At 40.8% G+C, this 21,960-nt stretch overlaps 1 protein-coding gene across 1 annotated transcript in view; it reads right to left on the reverse strand.

Moving 5' to 3' along the window:
* The window catches only part of CLIC4 (chloride intracellular channel 4), a 103,759-nt gene that overhangs the window by 37,272 nt on the left and 44,527 nt on the right, over positions 1–21,960 (reverse strand). Inside the window, exon 2 of the mRNA XM_056795529.1 lies at positions 9,097–9,206. Coding sequence (XP_056651507.1) covers positions 9,097–9,206 — 110 coding nt within the window. The remainder of the gene's footprint in view (positions 1–9,096; positions 9,207–21,960) is intronic.

Here is a 21,960-nt window from a genome sequence, read left to right on the forward strand (position 1 = left end):
ACCCCTTCCCAAAGAGAGAAAAGAATAAAAAGAAGACCAAAGAGAAGTGGAGAAGCTCTTCTCATTTCTCAAGGTGATAATTCCACTTTTGGACAAAGCTATCCTGACTCTGTAGTTCCTTTTGATCTTCCATTGGTTTTTTTTCTCCTTTTTTTGAAGGGGGAAGGTAGTGAGAAGAAAAGCAAAATAATCACAACTTCATGTATAATCTCATTCTATAGTGAACATGAAATATTCATTTTATGTGGTTTTCAAGCTCAGAACTTAAGCAAATATATAAGAGGGTTAGCCTAAAAGATCTGTAACATCCCTTTCAGGTCTAACATTCTATGAAAATATGGCTAATTCAGAAACACTAACAAAAAACCCAAATCTCATAATGTAACAAGCCATACAAGAGGCAAAAGAAGACAAAAGATGTAGCTTTCAGAAGCTGTTTCTATTAGGTCCCTTTTTCAAACTGTTTCTCATGAACACAAACCAACTCCTGAATTCTAACTATACAACTACTATGTAGCTAAGAACTAATCCCTGTAAATTGGAACCAATTAACCATGGATGAGTTCATTGATCAGGGGCAACTACATTCAAAAGTAATATCTCAAATAGTATGAGGTTAGCTCTGCCAATGGGTTCCAAGTTCCATCAGGCCCCACACCAAGCTGGAAAGGATTTGTCACGGTCTTTGATGTGAAGACCAGCCTAGCCAAGTCAGAGAAGGCTGGCTACAGGAGGTGAAGACGGTTTGTATAGTATTATTGAAGGTACCCACACTGATGACCTCACACATCTTTCAAGTATGAACACTAAAACACTGCCATGAACATTTTCTGTTGCAAAATATGAGGAGCCTTCCGTATGGCAAAGGGAAACTGGCTGTATGCTTCCATATGCCAGGCCCCAGGTCATTTTGAGATGGTCCTAATCTTTGACAGGAAGACACAGTTCCAATCCTGTCAATCACAAGACAATGGAAACAAAGCACCATATCTAGCTTGAGAACCCAGTTCCTATTGACCTTTGTCTGAGTTGTCACAAGTCTACAAATGGCAGGCATTGCTGCCCCAAGGTGCCACCAGGGACAGGAAATGAGCTCTCTGGAGTCCAAGAGTCCCTGGATGTAATCAGAGAGAAGGCTGACAATTCACAATTCCCTGTCCTGATATCCACATACCCCCATGCTCCTGGTTCAGCTCATTTCATAATTCTGCGGTAAACTACACTTGTGTAAAACAGAGAGAACAGTCATTGCTATCTACACCAGAAATCCAGCTGTGAAGGCTTGTTGATACGTTGGGGAGTTGCGGAGTATCTTCTATGTGCTATTTCATTTCACCCTGGACTCCAAATAATCCTGTACTGTAGTTCAGGGATTATTAACCCCATTACAAAGAGGAGGAAAATAAGTCTCGGAAAATTAAGTGATGTATCTGGGGTCAGAGCTGGTACAAAGATCCCCAAGACCAGCATGCTCTTCCCTCTCCATCGCATTGGCTCCCTCCCAGACTCAGATGTACATGAAAAACTGTCCATTAAGGAAAAGAATTTGCTGAGGGCTCTCTCCCCCTCCCCCAGCACCCTGGCTACCTCTGCAGGACATGTGATTTGGAATAAGTACAAGCTACAGGATGGAGGAGCAGGTGAAAGCACAATGCAGACATTGTGAAAATAGGGCTATTTCCAATGCAGTTAGTAAGCATGTTTGCAAGGGATTTATGACTGCCCCAACAAGTGGTTCTCTCGCGCCTGAGAAGAATGGAGCCTGTGTTGCCAAGCTGCAGTTTCGCTGCAAGGTGGGCATGTTCTGTCTCACTGGCTCTGCCTGTAGGGTTCACACAAGAGACAGGAATGCCATGGGGTTTCCTACTTGTCCAAGAACTTCTGGGGAGTCTGAATCATTAATCAGCAGTATTTTTCAGTATTAATACTTTTCAGTATTAAACACTCACATCCTCCTCAATAAACCATGGGCTCTTGACCCTGGCATTCAAGGCCCTGCCAAACTGGATCCAATCTATCCTTCAGCCTTCTATGCTTACTCATACCTCATACTATTTCCCCTAATGAATTTTCTGTTCCAAACACATTGGAAATTCCGGGTCTTCTTTCCCTTCCTGTCTCTGCCCCTTTACTCATTCCCACTTCTGGAATGGAGTCCACTCTTCCCCACCCCTCACCCCAGTGAAAGGGATCCCTTGCTCCTGACACTTCACAGCTCCTTCCCTAGACCTTCCCCTACAATAACAATTACAATTATTGGCATACTTCTGTTCTGGTCCTCACTGCCACCATCAGACTGAATGCTCCTGGAGAGCAGGACCTAGTCTATCTTTGTACTCCTAGGAAATGGCTCAGAAGGTGCTTTGCAAAGGCTCAAATTGAAAATATCTTTCTTTGCACTCGGGCCAGGTGCTGCTTCTGCCCACCAGAGAGCACCAGATGGGATGGGAACAAACCCTAAGAGAAGCAGCTTAAATTAATTCATTGCCAGGCTAGGCCAAAGAACCTTCCAAACAAGCCAACCTGAACCTGCCCTCTACCAGAGAGACAACAGGCTAACAGGCTGGGGGCAACTGGTGTGTACACTGCTGAGTTACTAACGGGATGTTTATTTGGGAGAGGAAGGAAGTCAGAGGGTCAGCAAAGAGGATGAGATCACTTCTCCCTCCAGCCTCTCCCTCTGCACCATTTTTTTTTTGCACAGAGATAACACTGAAAGGGAATGTCTTTGTCAGCTTTGTTTCTGATTTTGCACCAAAAATAAATAAATAAGACAACCTTATTCCTTCTTTCCTTAATCCTGATTACTCTTGGACAACAGAAGTTATTTTCTCATTAGTGATGATGCACACATCAAGAATTCTAAAAAAGGATAGATTTCTTGTACATACAACTATGTAATCATCTCTCAAAACCAGTATACTTTATCCCAAAAGGCCATCTCTCCACCATGTTCTAGGGCCTCTTCTTTCTTCTATGCTAAGCCCTTTCCTTCTCCTCTACTTCTTCCTTCATCCCCTGGCCTTGGGAGTAAGAAAGCCTGAATACAAATCTAATTCTGCCTACTGTTAGCTCAGTGACCTTGAAAAAGTCATACTCTGCCTCTTGGGTTCTCAACCTCCTGGTACTCTCAAATGAGAATCATCCCTGCACTCTCTACCTATTGTAAGGGAAATACTTTGTAAACCAGAGATGCAAGGCAGCATTAGGATTTTCTTAAAATCAGATTCTTGGTTAGAAGGGGCCTATCCCAAACCCCTAACTAAATTAAGACTCCCTTCTGCTTTCCCTGCAGTTAAGTATAGTATCCAGATTTTGGTTGAAGTCTTCCAAGGAGAGGGAGTTCTCCACATCCTCATGCAGCTCATTTCATTACTGAACATTTTAAGTTTCAGGAATTTTCTCCCCTTTGATTTGCACCCCTGTAGCTTCTACCCACTGGTCCTAGTTCTTTCTCTTAAGTCTGTCAATGGTAGCCATATGTGACTTCTAGTGATACTAAAGATAATATAAACATCCTGGAAGGTGCTGTGTAAGGAGTTCAAGTCAGAATTTGACCACTGCCATGGACACTTGTCAGAGGAAAAGGAAAAGGAAAAGGAAAAGGAAAAGGAAAAGGAAAAGGAAAAGGAAAAGGGAAGGAGGGAGGGAGGGAGGGAGGGAGGGAGGGAGGGAGGGAGGGAGGGAAGGAAGGAAGGAAGGAAGGAAGGAAGGAAGGAAGGAAGGAAGGAAGGAAGGAAGGAAGGAAGGAAGGAAGGAAGGAAGGAAGGAAGGAAGGAAGGAAGGAAGGAAGGAAGGAAGGAAGGAAGGAAGGAAGGAAGGAAGGGAGGGAGGGAGGGAGGGAGGGAGGGAGGGAGGGAGGGAGGGAGGGAGGGAGGAAGGGAGGAAGGGAGGAAGGGAGGAAGGGAGGAAGGGAGGAAGGGAGGAAGGGAGGAAGGGAGGAAGGGAGGAAGGGAGGAAGGAAGGAAGGAAGGAAGGAAGGAAGGAAGGAAGGAAGGAAGGAAGGAAGGAAGGAAGGAAGGAAGGAAGGAAGGAAGGAAGGAAGGAAGGAAGGAAGGAAGGAAGGAAGGAAGGAAGGAAGGAAGGGAGGAAGGGAGGAAGGGAGGAAGGGAGGGAGGGAGGGAGGGAGGGAGGGAGGGAGGGAGGGAGACAATAAATATTAAACCTCTATCATGTGTGGGCACAGTACTAAAGACTTTATAGCTATTATGTCATTTGATAAGCAAAGATCAATCCTGTATATACCTTCTTCATGGACCATACAAATCTTTACACTTCTCATATCCCTGTTCTTTCTTGATAAATCCTCCAAAGGAGGTCCTGGGGGGCTCCTACTGGGCTATGGCACCAGCCCACCTGCTTTTCTCATCCTATGCTTCCTTAATGAAAGATTATCTGAACACCATTTTTCATACATAAATCCTCACTGGTAACATGCCACAGCCAAGCACACATATTGACCTTTTGAGTCATTCACAATTTGGATTCTTCTGAGATCACAGTGCTCTAAGACTTGCCATAGCCCATCAACCATGGGAGAATCTTGGGCTTGCAGCAGTAGAATGCTTGGTTTCCTTGGTTTCCTGAAAGAACTGTCCCTTTATCCTTTATCCATTAGTCAAGAGCAGTCCAAGTTTTGGGCCATGTCAATAGAACTCTAAATTCTTTTTGCTTCTGAAATCTGGCTTGTCTTTAAGTTCTCTAAATACAATATGTAACATGAACAGAAAATTAGGTTTAAATTTGACTTTTTCTTTTTTCATAGAAATAACTCCCACAAAAGCTCTCAAGGTACATTGCAATGTTTATACTGGCAATCAAATAAGGAAACTAATTCAAAGGCTCCTTAGAGTTCTATGAATACCAGCAGAGTTTTTAAGCATAGATGGTAACTTGAAAGCTGTCCCATGGTGCCAACCATAGCTGGGAAATGATTTGTTCTTATGGATAAAATGTTATGTGACAATCACTTTATCCACATGTAGAATGGGTTTCTAAGAGCCCCATTATTCCCCATTGGTCTCTTTAGGGGACTGTCTTTGTTTCAAACCCTCTAGAATTGAGCACTTATCCATAAAGGCAGAAAACTGAATACATGATAGGTTTTTTTCCACCCACACACAACCCAAAAAAATTGTAATTTTTTTTTAACCCAAGCTATTTTACAAAAGACTTTTAGGTTCTTTGTGCAACACTTTCAATAAAGCCAAACTCCTCGCTGATACAAAAGTTCATCTTTTAAAAACTTATATTTGCTGTTGGAAATACTACTATGACTGCAAATCATGGCCCACCATTATCTCAGAAAGCCAAAGGTACATATTTGTGACATTTTACCAATGCTATCTTGTACATAAGACATGATGTAAAGGGCATATCAAAAGCATGTCTATTCAAAAAAGGCTAGCTGTGTATTGAAAAGGAGGGGATACCAAAGAGATAATAAGGAAAAAATACATGTACAAGAATATTCATAGCTGTGCTCTTTTCGGTGGCAAAAAATTGGAAAATGAGAGGATGGCCTTCGATTGGGGAATGGCTGAACAAATTGTGGTATATGTTGGTGATGGAATGCTCTTGTGCTCAAAGAAATAATAAAGTGGAAGAATTCCATGGAGACTGTAATAACCTCCAGGAAGTGATGCAGAGTGAGAGGCTCAGAACCAGGAGAACATTATACACGGAGACTGATACACTGTGGTACAATGGAATGGAATGGACTTCTCCATTAGTGGCAATGCAGTGATCCTGAACAACTCAGAGGGATCTACAAGAAAGAACACTATCCACATTCAGAGGAAAAACTGTGGGAGTAAAAATACCGAAGAAAAACAATTGCTTGATTACATGGATTATGGGGGGATATGATTGGGGATGTAGACCTTAAATAAACATCCTAGTGCAAACATCAACAGCATGGAAATGGGTTCTGATCAAGGGTACATGTTAATACCCAGTGGAATGGGGTGTCGGTTATGGGAGGGGTAGGGGGAGGGATGGGAGGAATAGAAAATTATTTTTGTAACCAAGGAATAATGTTTGAAATTGACCAAATAAAAGAATGTCAAAAAAAAGGAAAAAGAAGAAAATGAGGGAATAATGGATAGGCAATTACAGTTTTCATCCCCAGAATATTAAGGAATGAGAAGGCCCAATAGACAGATAAGGACTAATAGAGGGGCATAGATGAGAACTGCAGAGGATAAGTACATACAGAGCAAGGAACCATAGGGATGAGCTCATGGACTCAATGATAAATTGGAGCATTTAAGGCTATTGGATATTTGTTTCTCTAATAATTTCACTGAATCTGGATTTTAAAAGCAATGCAGTGTGTGTACCAATTTTAGCTGCCTCTTCACTTTTCCTGTGGAGACCACACTGTACTTAGTAAGAGCTATTTTGTGAGTGTGTTGGGAAAAAGAAAGATTTCTAAAGCCAAGAATTGGGGGGGAGAAATGCTAGAAAGTTCTACTTCCTTCAATACACTGTTCTTTAGTGTTGGGAGTGTTTGTATAAATTCCTCAGCACACAAATATGCCTCTATTTTCATGTCAGCTAATATATCTGAGTGATGGAGAAAGTAGGGGCAAGTACAGCATTATTCCAATACCCTGGGCAGGTCCACGTCCTTTTTGGAAATTTCATAGCTCATTTTAGAATTCCTGGGTAAAGTATTACAATCAGGCACTGTACTGAGAAAAGCAATTCATTCACAGGACAGCCGACTCACTTGCTCCGAGCCAAAAATGGGATTGGAAAAAATGGAGTCTTTTCAGCTGCAGTAAGGGCGTGTGCCTGGCAGCCAGGTCTATTCTGGGGAATTATATATACTGGGATGTTTCCTTCTGAGGGTTGGGATCCATCCAGTTCTAACCTGGGTCTCCCTGAAGAGATGTGAACGTGTAGGAGAGATGTAAACGTGTAGGAAACTCACTGTAAAAAAAAAAAAGGTGGTCACATCAGGTTCTCCCCACCCCAGCCCCCAGCACATGGTTAATGCTTCATCTCCCACACTTGGTGTGGTGCACGCCCCATCACATGGAGCCTAGGCTAAGAGCTGCTCCTTGGAGCTGTGTGGCCCTGGCCAAATCCCTTCACCTCCCTGGAGGCTCCATTTTGCTCATGAATAAAACCAAGCTGATGGCAGCATCAGGGGCCCCCAAGGTTGTGAGGAGGAAAGTATTCTCTGAAGCAGAAAGCACTGAGTGAGTCTGAGCCATTTGCCACATTGCCTGCAGGTAGAGCCATGCCTTGAAGCTTTGAAGAGGGATGTGCTTCATTAGTTTTCCCTGACACACCTCCCAGCCTCCCCACTCTCACTCTGTAGCTGGCTTATAAAAGCCCCTGGGAATATCTCCATTGCTACAACCCAAGTCCACACATCTGCTTTCAGCGAAAGTAGAGATTTACTCCCAGGACTCCCAACAGCAGGATCAGAGAAGAACATCAGACAAGTCAGGGCACAGGGGCCACTAAAATCACACCCAGGAAAATAAATACCCACAAGGCACCCTCCCTCACCAGTCTTCTGGAAACAAGAAAGCAGGGAGAGGCAGATGTGTGGGAGAGCTTGATCATAGAACTTTTACAAACAAAGGCTCTGGATGACACCAATACAGTTGGGAATGAGAGAACCCACCTTCAGACAGCTCTAACTATAAAGCCCATTCTGAGAACACTTTAGGCTTCACAAAGCTAGGATAATACTGAACAAGACCGAAGCCACAGAGCAGCCCCAAAAGAACATGCCCACGTGGACACAGGCACAGGGACAAGGTCTCAGTGTGCATCCCTGCATTCACCATTTGCCATTCTTCAAAAAGATAACGACCGGAATGCAGTGCCCTGCATGATGGGCTCTCTGGAGGCAAGCCCTGATGGCCACAGTGGTCTGGGCTGATTTGAAACTGCCCTGGGTTTCTGCCACCTTCCCATTTCAGCTTGTTTGCCACAAAAGGTCATGCCAGGGCAAGACCACAGACCCACTGTTCCATGGGCTGCACGTAGCTCCTGACTATCTAAGCAGACCCCTCCTAGGAGGCTACAAATAGCTCCTTCCACACGAATGGTGAGCTCATGGATAAGGATTCTTATTTTAACATGACACATAAGCCAAACCTCTTTCAAGTCACAGGGCAGAAAATCCTGGCTATGCTCTGCCCAGTTCTCAGAAGCACCTCTTTTCTCCATCTGCACACTTTAGAAATGGAACCAACCCAAGGAATTCCTCAAGCCCCTTTCCCATTCTGCAGATGGGGGGTGGCATAGCCAAAGTCTCAGAGTGCCAATGAGCGGCAGGGTCAGGGCGTGTGAGACCCCAGGTGTCCGGTATTTTTCCTACCACACCAAATGGCTTCTGTTCCTTGGTAAATGGCTCAGGGAACACAACAGCAGTGTCCCAGAAGCCTTCAGCCTGTCTGGAGTGTCCAAACAGCCCAGCAACAAGGCAGCTTTCTCACAGGCTCCCTGCTATCCTTGGAAAGTATCCTTGAAAGACCTCATGGTCTTCAACAAACCCAGCCCAAAGAAGTCCCTCACTAAAACTATGGTCAACATGTAAAAATAGTCTAAATTAAATAATTAAATTAAAAATGGGGAAAAGCATATTATCTTTAACCTCAGTGTATTTATAGTTTTATTTGGGGGGTTGGGTTTTGTATGAGAGCACTCTTACAACAGTGGCCAATACAGAAGTGTGTTTTGCATGATGATGCATGCATGTATAGATCAAGTTGCTTACCATCTCTGAGTGGGGGCAAGGGAAGAGAGGAAGGAAGAGGGTTTGGATCTTATGATTTTGGAAAACTTATGTTGAAAATTATTATTATGAGTAAGTGGGAAAATAAAATATCTTTGAATGAAAATAAATAAAACTGCGGTAAAACTCGAGGAAGGTTGTAGCAAGAGAACTTGTAAAGGGTGCTATATAAGGGGCCAATCCAGGGGTCTGAATTGGGGTTGTGTCCAGGTGATTCCAACCCATCCAGAGGGTTCCTGTTGTGATGTTTACAAAGGAAGAAAAAAGTCCAGCAGTGCTTGGGCAATAACTCCGGAGAGTGGAGTTCAGTTGAGACAAGTGCCAATCTCCCTTACCTTTTCAGGTCTACAGTTGTGACGCTGAATACCACTCCTTTAAGCCAAAGGATCATGAAGAGCCTCTGGGAGAAGGGGCAGTTTCCTATGCTCTCACCATCACTGCCAGCCTGAAAAACACATGAGATCGAGGTTAGAAAAAAGGTCAAAAATGAACACAGGATTAAAGGGAAAAGAGATAGGGCATTCGGAGCAACAAAAATTTGGTTCAACTATTTATTCAGTCTACCATTGCTAGGTATCACAGTGGACAGTACCAGGCCTAGAGTCAGGGGGACCTGGGCTCAAATCTGGCCTTAGCCAATTCCTAGCTGTGTGACCCTGAGCAAATCACTTCATCTCAATTGCCTATCCCTTGCTGCTCTTCTTCTATCTTAGAACTGATTCTGAGAGAAGGTAAGAGTTTTTTTAAAAAGTGCATTCAAAGTACTGTGCTAGGTGCTAAAAAAGAAAACACAGGATCTCAAAATTCAAAGGAAGCTCAGGGGCTAGCTAGTCCAATCTATACCTGAACAAGGATTATGTCTACCCTATATCCTTGTCCCCATAAAGCTTCTACTCTCCCAGGGGAGATAACATTCGTGAGCACAGATAAAAGAGAGCACAAATTAGAAAATAATCAGCATTTAAATGGAGTGCAAAATGCCATGAGATTCTAAGGGTCAGATGAGGGAAAATTTACTGCCAGGGTTTTGGTAGAAGGGGCAAGCATGGAGAAGCTCTATGGAAATGATGGCATTGGAAATAGGTGTAATGCCAACAGGCAAAGATGGTGAGGGCAAGGGTCTGGGCAGAAGAGAGCATCCAGAGCTGAGATAAGGAGTAGCTTGGGCAAAGACAGAGAGAGGAAAAAGAATGACATGTAATCAGAAATCTCAAAATCAGAGAGTTAGGCTCTTAACCTGGGAATATGAATTTGTCTTTTTTAAAAAATATATATTCAATCACTGGATTTCAAGGAAATTATTTTTCTTTTTGATCCTATGTGCTTTATTTTGTGCATTAAAAAACATTATTCTGAGATGGGGTCCATTGGTTTCGCTAAACTGCCAAAAAGGTAATAAAAGGTTCAAAACCCCTGAATCAGGGGTAGAAAGGGAATTCAGAAAACACTTAGTCTAACTCTCTCATTTTACACTGACTGAGGTTCTAAGAGGTTAAGTGATTTGCCCTGGGTCATGACTACTTAGTGTCAGAGATAGGATTAAAACTTTGGTCTTAGACTCAGAATTCTAATTCCAGCATTCCAGTACATGAAAGGGAATAGTGTGGGTTAAGGCTAGAAAGGCAAAGAGGGCCTAGATTTCTAAAGGCTTTGAATTTGATGGACAGCAGAGAACAATGAAGATTTTGTTGTTTTTTTACAGATAGGGTAACATTAACATCCTTGAAGTCTAGGGAAGATCATTCCTATGGTTTTTTTGTATGGTACACAGGAAAGGAAAAGAAAGCAGAAGGAATAGTCTGTACAGGACAGGTAATAGGTTGCAAGATTTTGTTTTGTGATTTATAATTTCTTCTCTACAGGATGCTCAGGCAGGAAACTCAGTGCTGCTCAGAGCTTGCTTTATAGCTTCTAGCTTGAGAGAGCTGCACTGAGTAGTTGTGACTTATTCAGAGCCAAAGAAAAAATCTGTGTCAGCTAAGACTCAAACCTACATCTTCCTGACCCCCAAGACCAGCTTTCTCTCCATTATGCCACACCATGTTCCCTCTTGGAAAGAACCAATTGACTTTAGTCAAGTTTAAAGGAACAGCAGAAAACGGGGAAAGGAAGGAAGGAAGGAAGGAAGGAAGGAAGGAAGGAAGGAAGGAAGGAAGGAAGGAAGGAAGGAAGGATGGAAGGAAGGAAGGAAGGAAGGAAGGAAGGAAGGAAGGAAGGAAGGAAGGAAGGAAGGAAGGAAGGAAGGAAGGAAGGAAGGAAGGAAGGAAGGAAGGAAGGAAGGAAGGAAGGAAGGAAGGGAGGGAGGGAGGGAGGGAAAGAAAGAAGAATGCATGAAGCTTGCTCCACTATGATTTTTAGGAAATTTTCCCCAAGCCAGAGTCAAAAGAAAAAAATTAATCAATTAAATAAATTTTTTTAAAAAAGAAAAAAAATTACTCCTTAGCAGATTTCTTTCTCCCTATAAAGAAAGTGCAAAGGGTGACTGTGGCCATTGTTTTGGTCAGAATCAGTGTTGAAAACACCCCAGGGCCCCAAAGCAGTTCAGCTTCTTTCCACATCTTGTTATTCTTAGCAGTGAATTCAAGTCTTCCTAAAGCATATGACTGTGCTGGAGGCAACTTGAAAAAGCAAATTATTCATCTTAAAGGGGTTAAGTGAGAGGGAGTTACTGATTTATAAATACTTCATAGTCTTCTTTTGTACTTTCCCAAAGAGGCTATCTCCCAACTGGGCTAAGCTGGTTTTTAGAAGAAGAGACATACAGTCCATCCTAGGTCCATACTCAATGTTTCTGTAACCTGGTAGGAAATGCCAACTGCACTCTGATGCCATAGTCTTAGACAAAACAGTTACTATCACAACAAGAAAGTTATTGTTATTGGAAAGTGGTTTTAGGAGAAGGAAGTGTGTTTTATATGTTTAAAAGAAAAGAATATCTTCCAACGTGATTAATACGGAAATTTGTTTTGTATGATAGCACATGTATAACCAATATCAAATTGCTCACTGTCTGGGGGGGGAGGGGTGTGAATGTAAAATTCCAAATGTTAGAAAAAGAATGCCCAAAATTATTTTTACATGTAATTGGGGAAAAAATAAAACAGAAAGAAACAAAGAGTTGCTTCCACTGTATTGTTTTCTACCAAAGTTTTTTCCCCTCCAAATGACAAATATAAAGTATTCCCTAAGCTCCAAGCTCCATTAGTCTTTGAGGGCCAGGCCACAAACTAGTCACCATTTAGAATGTTGTTAATGAAAAAGTGTTCAGAATTCCAAATTCCTAACTTACAAATAAACTTTGAAAACCCAGTTCATCTGTCCTTTGGAACTGCCTATATAAATCATATTAGCCACAGGCAACACCAATGCAAAGTTCCATAGCACCATGCTCCAAAATCCTACCCTCTTGGCAATTTTCCTCTTATTGTCGAGGGCACCATCATCATCCTAAGTCACCCAAACTCACAACCAGTCACTCTTGATATCTCATTCTTACTTGCCCCAGATGTCCAATCTGTTGCCAAGTTTTGTCATTTTTACTTTCACAATATCTCTCTTGCACAACCCCTTTCCTCCATTCAAAAAGTCAATGCTCTTTTATAAGTCTTCATCCCTGGCTTAAACTATCATAAGAGCATTCTATGTAACCTATGCCAAAGGGCACTAAAAGACTGTCTGCCCTTTGATCTAGTCACACCACTGCTGGGTTTGTACCCCAAACAGATCATAAGGAAAACAACTTGTACAAAAATATTTATAGCTGAGTTCTCGGTGGTGGCCAAAAATTGGAAAATGAGGGGATGCCCTTCAATTGGGGAATGGCTGAACAAACTGTGGTATCTCTTGGTGATGAAATGATGAAATACTACTGTGCTCAAAGGAATAATAAACTGGAGGAATTCAGAAAGAACTGGAAAGACCTCCAGGAATTGATGCAGAGTGAGAGGAGCAGAACCAGGAGAACATTGTACACAGAGACTGATACACTGTGGCACAATCGAATGTAATGGACTTCTCTACTAGCAGCAATGCAATGATCCAGGACAATTCTGATGGACTTATGAGAAAGTTTGCTATCCACATCCACAGAAATAACTGTGGGAGCGGAAACACAGAAGAAAAACAACTGCTTGATCACATGGGTCAATGGGGATATGATTGGGGATGTAGACTCTAAGCAATCACCCTAGTGCAAGTATCAATAATATGGAAATAAGTCTTAATCAATGACACATGTAAAACCCAGTGGAATTGTGTTAGCTATGGGAGGGGGGTGGGAGGAGGGGAGGGAAAGAACATGAATCTTGTAACCATGGGAAAATACTCTAAATTAAGCAAAATTTAAAAAAAATAAGAGCCTTCCATGTGCCTCAGCTGCCTTCTCTTCTTGGAAGATCCCTCCACCTTTGAGGCCCCTGTCCTCTCCTTGATAAGTTCCTCCTCGAACATCCATGCTGAGGAAATGCCCAGGTCAGCCAAACTCATGCTCCTGACAATCCAGATTTCTTCACGATGGCAAGAGGACCTTCTCACCCCTCATCTCCCTGTGATGCTTCTTCTATTATAATGTAAGCCTCTTGAGAGCAGAGACCAGCTGTCTTTTTTATTAATTTTCATGCCCAGAAGTTAGTGCCAGTGCCAATCACATAGTAAATAGTAACCAAATGCTTGCAGACCTCTAACTGGTCTCCTCACCTTTCCCTATTCAATACATCCTCTGCTCCACTACCAAAGTGATCTTCCCAAAGCATGGGTCTCACTCTGGAACACCTGGCCCCATTCAATAAACTCCAGTGTCTCCCTATTACCTCCAGGATCAATAATACATCCTCAGTTTGCCACTTAAAGTCCTTCACAAGCAGGTCTCTGTCTACCTTTGTAATCTTATTATACCTAACTCCCTTGTACATGCTCTACAATGCAGTCATAGTGACCTGCTTAGAGCTTCTCCAACGTGTCATGCCATCTCCAGGCACCCTATCTTTGCCCTGGCTGGGTCCTTTGTCTGACATGCTCTCTCCTCTTCACCACTGGTTGGGGTTTTAAGACTCAGCTCACCTTCTGCTAGTGCTTTCTCTTTGCAACCTCCCATTTACAGAGACTATCTTGGATGGTGCCATCTTTTTCATCAGAGTGTAAACACCTTGAGGTCAGACACTGTTTTTGTCATTCTTCCTCTCCCCAGGGCTTGGTACAATACCTGGCACATATTAGGGACTTAATAAATGCCTGCAGACTGATTTGATCACATTTAACCAGTATTAAGGACCTACTTAGTGGCTGGGAATGTGCTAGACATTTGCTGTTTCATGAGGGCAGAGAATTTTTCCCTATGTTCATCAATGGCAGTGTCAAAATCCCATTTACACATACTCACAGCCTCAGCTATCTCTTGGCTCCTTCTCCTCCCTCATTAATAACCAAGTCCTGTCAATTCTACATAAACAATCTCTCTCTAATTTTTCCCTCCTTACCATTCCTACGTCACCACCTTAGCTCAGGACTTCATTCCCTCTCATAGGAACTATTACACAAGTCCTAGATCATGTCTCCTCCCACTCACCTTCAATCTGTTCTACTTAATCAAGTTTTCTCATTGCCTATATCTGGTCAACAAATATTAAAATAAAACTTGGGCATTTCATCTCCAAGTCTAGTGGGTTTTCCACCAAATCATGCTGGCACTTATGTATCTGTCTATATATCTGACTCTATCTGTTTATCTGTTTATTTTATATAGGAATGATTTCCCTAATAATGTAGATCGGGAACTAAACTGATAACCCTGAAACTGTTTATGGGGAGAGGAGAGTGTAATAGAGTGATAATTATAATAGAGAGATAATCTGTAATAGATAGATACTTCCTGAAGGTGTCGATTGATCAATACTGGATGACTAATGGATTAAGATTTTACCTACCCTCCTCTTGAGAGGATAGTCAAAAACTGTTAATTGGTTAATAAGGACCATCTCCCTTGCTTGGAGCTCAATTCTGTTTGACTAAGTAGCCATCCTGTGTAACAATCTACACCCAAGACAAGGCTCTCAAAGTTGGTGTTACCCATCTACCACAGGCAGTCCTAATGAGCAAAGTAATTTAATAAGGTAGGGAAAAGAGAAAGATGGTCACCCCGTTTTAGCAGGCTTTCCCAATAGACTTACAAAAATTACTCTCTGTGATGCAGGATACTCTCCTCAAGCAGTATTACTTAGTCACTGGTAGAAAAGGAACTGGATAATGTCAATTCTTGCTCAATAATTTTCCAGATAATGAAGTTATTACAACTTACATATGCAAATAATATCTGCCTGTTCCATATCATAATAGGGCATAAGAGGTTATTGGGAGGGGAAGAATTTGGAGGTGAGATTTAAATGAGGATCATAAAATTCAATTCCTCTCATTTTAGAGATGAGGAAACTGAGACCTGTCACACAACTGGGTAAATAGCAGAGCTGTTCCTATTCAGAATCAGGGATCTGATTCTCTAATTACTGTGTACTTGCACACATACCTCACAATGTCATAAGGATAAATGTGAAAGGACTTTAGGTGTAGAATATGGCAACCTTCCTACCCAATCCTATACATTTTACTCCACCTATAACACTCCTCCCATTTCGTCTATAATACAAACACACTCTAGTTCCCAAAAGAGAGTTGAAATTCTGATGCTATGAATGGACACAGTGTCCAAAGAATTAATCAGGATCATGACTGAAATGCTGCTTTGGACCAAATGCACTATCACCATGTGAGAGATCCCACAAAGGAGAAACAAAAATACCACAACATATGGGTGAAATCTGCTGACATCCACCCCAAGAAACTTAAAATTTTTCATTGAGGAGATGGTCACAGATTCAGAAAATCTAAACTCCAAAAGGTCTGACTGGTCTGTATTTGATCCAAAAGCATCTCTCAAAGTTTTTGGCTGAAAATGACAGACAATAATACAATAAAACAATGTTGTTTTAACAACAGCCAAAGCATTTTTCAAAACACAAATGCAGAACATTACCTCTCAACAAGTCAGTCTGGTACTTCTAAGCACTCTATAGAGTGCTTATCAACCTTGCTTCTGTTACATGGAAATTTCATATTTATTGATATTTCTTAAGTTTGTAAAAAATTAAAAATAAAACAAAATAACCTTGGAAACAAATTATCAAACCATATTCAATTTCAGAAAATGATTACAAAATAGAATTCATAGTTCAACCTTCACATAAATAAGAAAAAAATTTGTTAAAACAGCTCAAATATCTTGGTATTAAGATGATGAAATAAAAGGAAAAGAATTTACTGAGGGTTTTTATGTACCAGAACTATGAAAATGATAAGAACTATGTAACAGATAAGAAATGGACATCTGGGTCACATTATAAAGAGAGGAGACTGTGTGTCCATTTCCCTGCCCAAAATTTCTCAGGTTTTATTCAAAAGTCTTGGGCATGAAATATGACACATTTCCAGTACATATCAAATACCCTCTAAATTGTTGAGTGTACTTTGAGCAATCCGTTCTCTTTTTCCTATCATCCTTTATTCTGAGAGTGATCAAACTTCCCCAGGACTCTTCTAAATAAACTCCTTTCTAAAAGTAGCACTGTTGGGAGAAAAAGTGAATATTAGAAAAGAAACTCAGACAACATACTCAAACAGAAAGGTAGCTGGACAGGTCAGCCCTCTCTTCATATGTACACAGATGTCTAATAAAAACAAAACTAAAAGTGTGTCCTTGCTCACAAATACACACACACACACACACACACACATATACCATGTGACCACATAGCATCAATGTTTTTTTTAATGTATCTTTTCACCAGGAGATAACAAGCTCTCCAACAACTTTTTTGTTGATGTTGTACTAAAAAAGTACAAAACCCAGCAAAAAGATATCCTTGGTCCTTGTCAGCTTCTTGTATCTAAGTCAATACCTAGGAACCCTAGGGTTTCCCTATCTACTATGCAATGGTAACATTCTCTCATTTCATTAGGACTTTAAAAATTATAAAGTGCTTTTCCCACAATAACTCTGTGAGGTCAGGAATACAGGAGTAATTTGCAATCCCCATTTTGGGAATGAACAAACTGAGGCTCAGAGTAGGGAAGTCACAGAAGTGAGAAGGGTCTGGATCAGGATTCAAATCCAGGTCTCCAGGTCTCCTCAGCCCAGTCCAACACTCCTCCATTCTACCTCACTTCCCACCAGGAAAAGTGGTGAAGAGAAATGGACACGTGGACCAAGTATAAGTTCAGGCTGAGCCACTAAATAAACATTACTCACTCCTCCCCTCCTCTCCCTGGCTCCTGAAACCACTGTGCCAATTGTCAAGGGCCAGAGACACAAACTCACTATTCTTTTTTAGACCAGGAAACTAGTTTGAGAATAAGATGAGGTTAGACCATTTAGAAGAGAAAGGGCAGCAATATTCTTATCACACATAGGACAAGATCCCTTGGGAATTTGGAGGGATGAGCTAAATCCCTTCAGAAAACTTCTGTTCCCCTAAGAATGTAGAAGTCCCTCCTCTGAGCTCTGCTTAATTCAATGAGTTATCTATATTAACAACTTCTTTATTTAAAAGGATATTTTTCAGTTTACACATCCTCCAAAAAGCAGCCATGTGGCCAATTCAACTCATTAATATGCAATATTGACAACACAAATCCAGTCCAATTCTGAATTGTGCAATGCACTAATTAACAAATGTGTTGTATATGTTTGTGTCTGATATCTGAGACCTTTTTCAGAGAAATTTACTGCAAAGATTTTCCCCCAGCTTCCTGATTTTCTTCTAATTTTGCTGCGTTGGTTTTATTTGTGCAAAAGCTTTTTAATTTTTATGTAATCAAAATCATTAGTCTTTCTTCCTGTGAATCTTTCTCTCTTCTTAGTCATGAACTCTTTCCTCATCCAGAGATCTAGCAGGTAATTTCATCCATATTCCACTACACGTTTATGATGTCTCCCTTTATGTCTAAATCATGTACCCATTCTGAGCTTCTTGATATAGAGTGTGAGATGATGGTCTATACCTAATTTCTGCCAGACTACTAGTTTTTACTGAATAGTGAATTCTTGCCCCAATAACTGGAATCTCTGAGTTTATCAAACACTAGGTTACTGTGGGCATTTGCTTCTATATATCATGTACCTAATCTGTTCCACTTATCAACTTCTCTATTTCTTACCCACTACTAAAAAGTTTTGATGATTACAACATTATAGTATATTTTGAGATCTGGTACTGCTAGGCTTCCTTCCCTTTTTTTCCACTGGTATTCCTGAACTTTTGTTCCTCCAGATGAATTTTATTATTTTTTCTAGCTATGCAAAGCAATTTTTTGGTAGTTTTATTGGTAGGGTACTGAATAAAGGCTGGACTTACCCACAAGCAATTAATATTTCTCCACAGACACTTGACTGAATGAAATTTTATTGCATTTTGGTTGATAAAAGATACATTTAATATTTCTACTTTTCTATATTTGTTCATCAGGTTTTGAATGTCCTAATACATTATCAATTTTTGTGAATGTGTTGTGCTATATCTAGCATATTAAAATTTTCAAGCAGTCATTTTCTTCAGTAAGATTTTCTCTCTCTTTAACTAAGTTGTTAATTCTCTTTTCTTGCAAGAGAACAGGGGAGCTGGTCTCAGTTCCAGAGCCAAGAAGAGTGTTAGTGCTTAAGGTTGTAGGGAAGCAGGGACTGTTCCTTGGTAAAACCAGAGCACAGAACAGAAGAGCAATGACCACACCTAAGGAAGCACCAAAAACTTACAGATCTCCAGAATTAGTTCTGAAAGAAATAATGGGAAGAAATTGGAGATCATTGTGCATTGTAACAGTAATGTTGTAAAGCTTATTAATGTGAAAGATTTGGCTACTTTAATCAATTACAATGATCCATGACAATTCCAAAGGACACATGATGAAAAAATGCTACCACCTTCAGGAAGAGAACTGAGAAACTGAGTATAAACTGAAGTATCATTCTCTCTCCTTATTTTTAATTTGGGTGTGTATAATCTGGCTAATGTGGAAATCTGTTTTGCACGATTTCACATGTAGCATTGATACCATTCTGCTTGCCTTCTCAGTATACCTCAGGGAGAGGTATGTGGAAGGGTCAGAATTTGGAACTCAAAATTTAAAAAGAAAAGAATGTTAAACATAAATAATAAATATGTATTTTGTAAAACCAAGTAAGTAATAAGTCACAAAAGGATCTTCCCTCAACAGCCTGAGGGCTGATGTAGCATATCTGTCTGTTCTATGGGACTTTTTATTTATAAGGTTCACTGGTACCACACATCAACAAAGCAATCCTTACCAGATGCTTGCTGCTGAGCCCTGGAAATCATATTCTTAAACAAAAGCCTATATCACAAATGGTATTCATCGAAACAAAATTTTATCCATTTAACTATATGGGAAAGAAATCTATTAAGGGAACAACTGTGTTAAGAATTTGTAGAATAATTCTTTGGTGGCAACAGTCTGCTTTAGGAGAGTTCTAGCCCAAATAAACATCCATTTTCTGAAATGTTGCCCAGGTTCCAAAGTTCTATTTCCAAGCAACAGAAAGCCCTAAGAAGGGTCCTTGTTTTATAATTGGTTAAGGAAAAAACAACAAAATTTGGCAGTTGACTGGATATATAAGGGCAAAAAAAAATGAAGAGTCAAGATTGGCACCAAAGTGATAGGCCTGGTACATTAGAAAGATGGCAGTACCTTTGACAGAAATAGACATGTTGGAAAGGGAGAAGGTTTGGGAGGAAGGGAAATATTCAGTTCCATATATGCCGAATTTAAGAGGTTAATGGGACATCCGATTTGAAACAGTCAATAGGCAGTGAGACTGTAGAGGTGGGACTGTAGCTCAGAAGAGAGACTGGACCTGCATATGCAGATTTTTTTTTAAACCCTTACTTCTGTCTTAGAATCAATACCAAGTATAGGTTCCAAGGCAGAAGAAAAGTCAGGGCTAGGCAATAGAGGTTAAGTGACTTGCCCAGGGTCATACAACTGGGAAATGTATGAGGCCAAATTTGAACCCTGGACCCAGGTCCAACTCTCTCAGCACTGAGCCAGCTAGTTGTCTCTGGAGATACAGATTTGGGGGTTATCTTCATAGAGTTTATAAAAAAATTCATAAAAACTCATGAGGACATCAAGTAAAAAGTACAAATAGGATGGAAGAGGGCCCAAGGCAGAGCCTGGGGCAAGGAGGCATAATGAGCCAGCAAAAGAGACTGAGAGGGAGCTGTCAGACAGGAGGGAGAGTTAAGAGAGAGTAATGTGGTGAGAACTCAGAAATCCAGAATTAGAGAGTGGTTAACAGAGTCAAGTAGTACTACAGAAGGCTAAGAAGGATGAGGGCTGAGAAAAGCTTGTTGGATTTGGCATTTAAAGGATCAGTGGTAACTTTGGTGAAAGCAGTTTCAGTTGAATGGAAATTGAAATTGGGACACCAGCAAAGAGGTGAGGAGAGGAGAAGAAGAAAACCTGGATTCAAATTCATCTTTGGAAAATTTGACTCACTATATGACTACAAACAAATCATTTAACCTCTCATATGATCAGTTTCTTCATCTGCAAAATTGGAATGACACTTATCTCTTAGGATTGTGAGGAAGGCCCTGAAAACATTAAAGTACAATATAAATGGATCAGATTTACAATATAAACTGCTAGACAACAGTTTATGTAAAAAAGCCATTTTGTACTCTTGTACAAGTCCAATGAATCAAAAGTGTAGCAGAGCAAGTTTTTTAAAAAGCTAGTATTATCTTAGGGAAGGGAGGGAGAAAGAGAGGATGAGAGAGAGGGAGGAAAGGAGGGAGGGGAGACAATCTCTGACCTGATCAGACCATTATCTGGAATGCTGTGTTCAATTGTGGTCAATGACAAATGAGCTGATAGGGTGGGGTAGGGTGGTGTCCAGGGTAGGAAGAACTAGAAGCCATAACACAAGAATTATCTGCCACTCTTCTGCCTTATAACCAATATACAATAGTGATTCTAAGACAGAAAATAAGGGTTTTAAAAAAAAAAAGAAAAGACTACTTAGAAAGTTTTAGGAGAGTCAAAAAAAGGGTTTAGACTTGTGCAGTGAGAGGCCAGGAGAGAAATAGGTTTCAGATCTCCAAAAAGAAAACTTTCCTGACAATCACTACTATCAAGCATGGCATGGAGCATGCCTTTGAAGGTAACAGATTTCCCCATTACTAGAAGTCTTCATGGGGATGATAAACTCCTCATGATCAAGGATGTTGTCCAAGGCAGTCCTTTTCATATCCAGGATTAGATAACTTCTAAAGTCTCTTTCAACTCTGAGCTTCTCTTATTCTTTTATACTCCTGCTACTTAAAGAAAAGTTTCAATAATCTTTCCACATGTGCTTCATCATTGACACCCACTGTCAAGGTCACAGTCCAAACTGTAACCCAACCCCATTCTCCTAAAGATGTTGTAATGCCTACTCAAATTTGCACAATACTAGATTTTAACCAAAGGCTAATGGATTAACTCAAGCACAGCACAGAGTAGAGAGGGGGACACTAGTGGATGCCATAAATATTTTAATGTTTTACTCACTTGAAGCTAAGGAATTGCTTAGTTGGAAAACTGAGCTTAACTTTTTTTTTTTAACTCAAGGGGAAGAGGGGGAAGGAAGAAGGAAAAGAAAACAGAGGCTCAGGACCAGTCAGAAGAATGTAGTATCTCTGCTATGACATTGGTTTTCTCAAAAGAGGACAAGAGATCATGGGATTGTAGGATTTAGCATTGAAGGGACCTTAAAGACAAAACAATTGCAGATGAAAGTACAGAGTTCTAGAGTGGCAATGTGACTTGACCAAGATCACACAGGTAGAATCTTTTTTTTTAATATTCTATTCTATTGTAGTATAGTTTTAAAGGCGGGGAGGCAGTGACTTTAGCACCCAAATATCTGAGACCAAACCCTAGCTCTACCCTTAACCAATAGAGAGGTAACAAGTGACAGTAGTAAGATTACCAATGAGGCAAAGGCAGCTAAGTGAGTTAGTTATACATGCAGTGCTCCCATTTGGACTTTATATAACCTAGAAAAGCCAGTCTGCTCTGCTGACCAGGACCAAAAACCAAATGAGCTCTGTTCAGCTGCCAGTGAATAGAGTTCCAGTAAGGAAGATTTAGAA

Source organism: Monodelphis domestica, chromosome 4, assembly GCF_027887165.1.
Source record: "Monodelphis domestica isolate mMonDom1 chromosome 4, mMonDom1.pri, whole genome shotgun sequence".
NCBI classification, from domain to species: Eukaryota; Metazoa; Chordata; class Mammalia; order Didelphimorphia; family Didelphidae; genus Monodelphis; species Monodelphis domestica.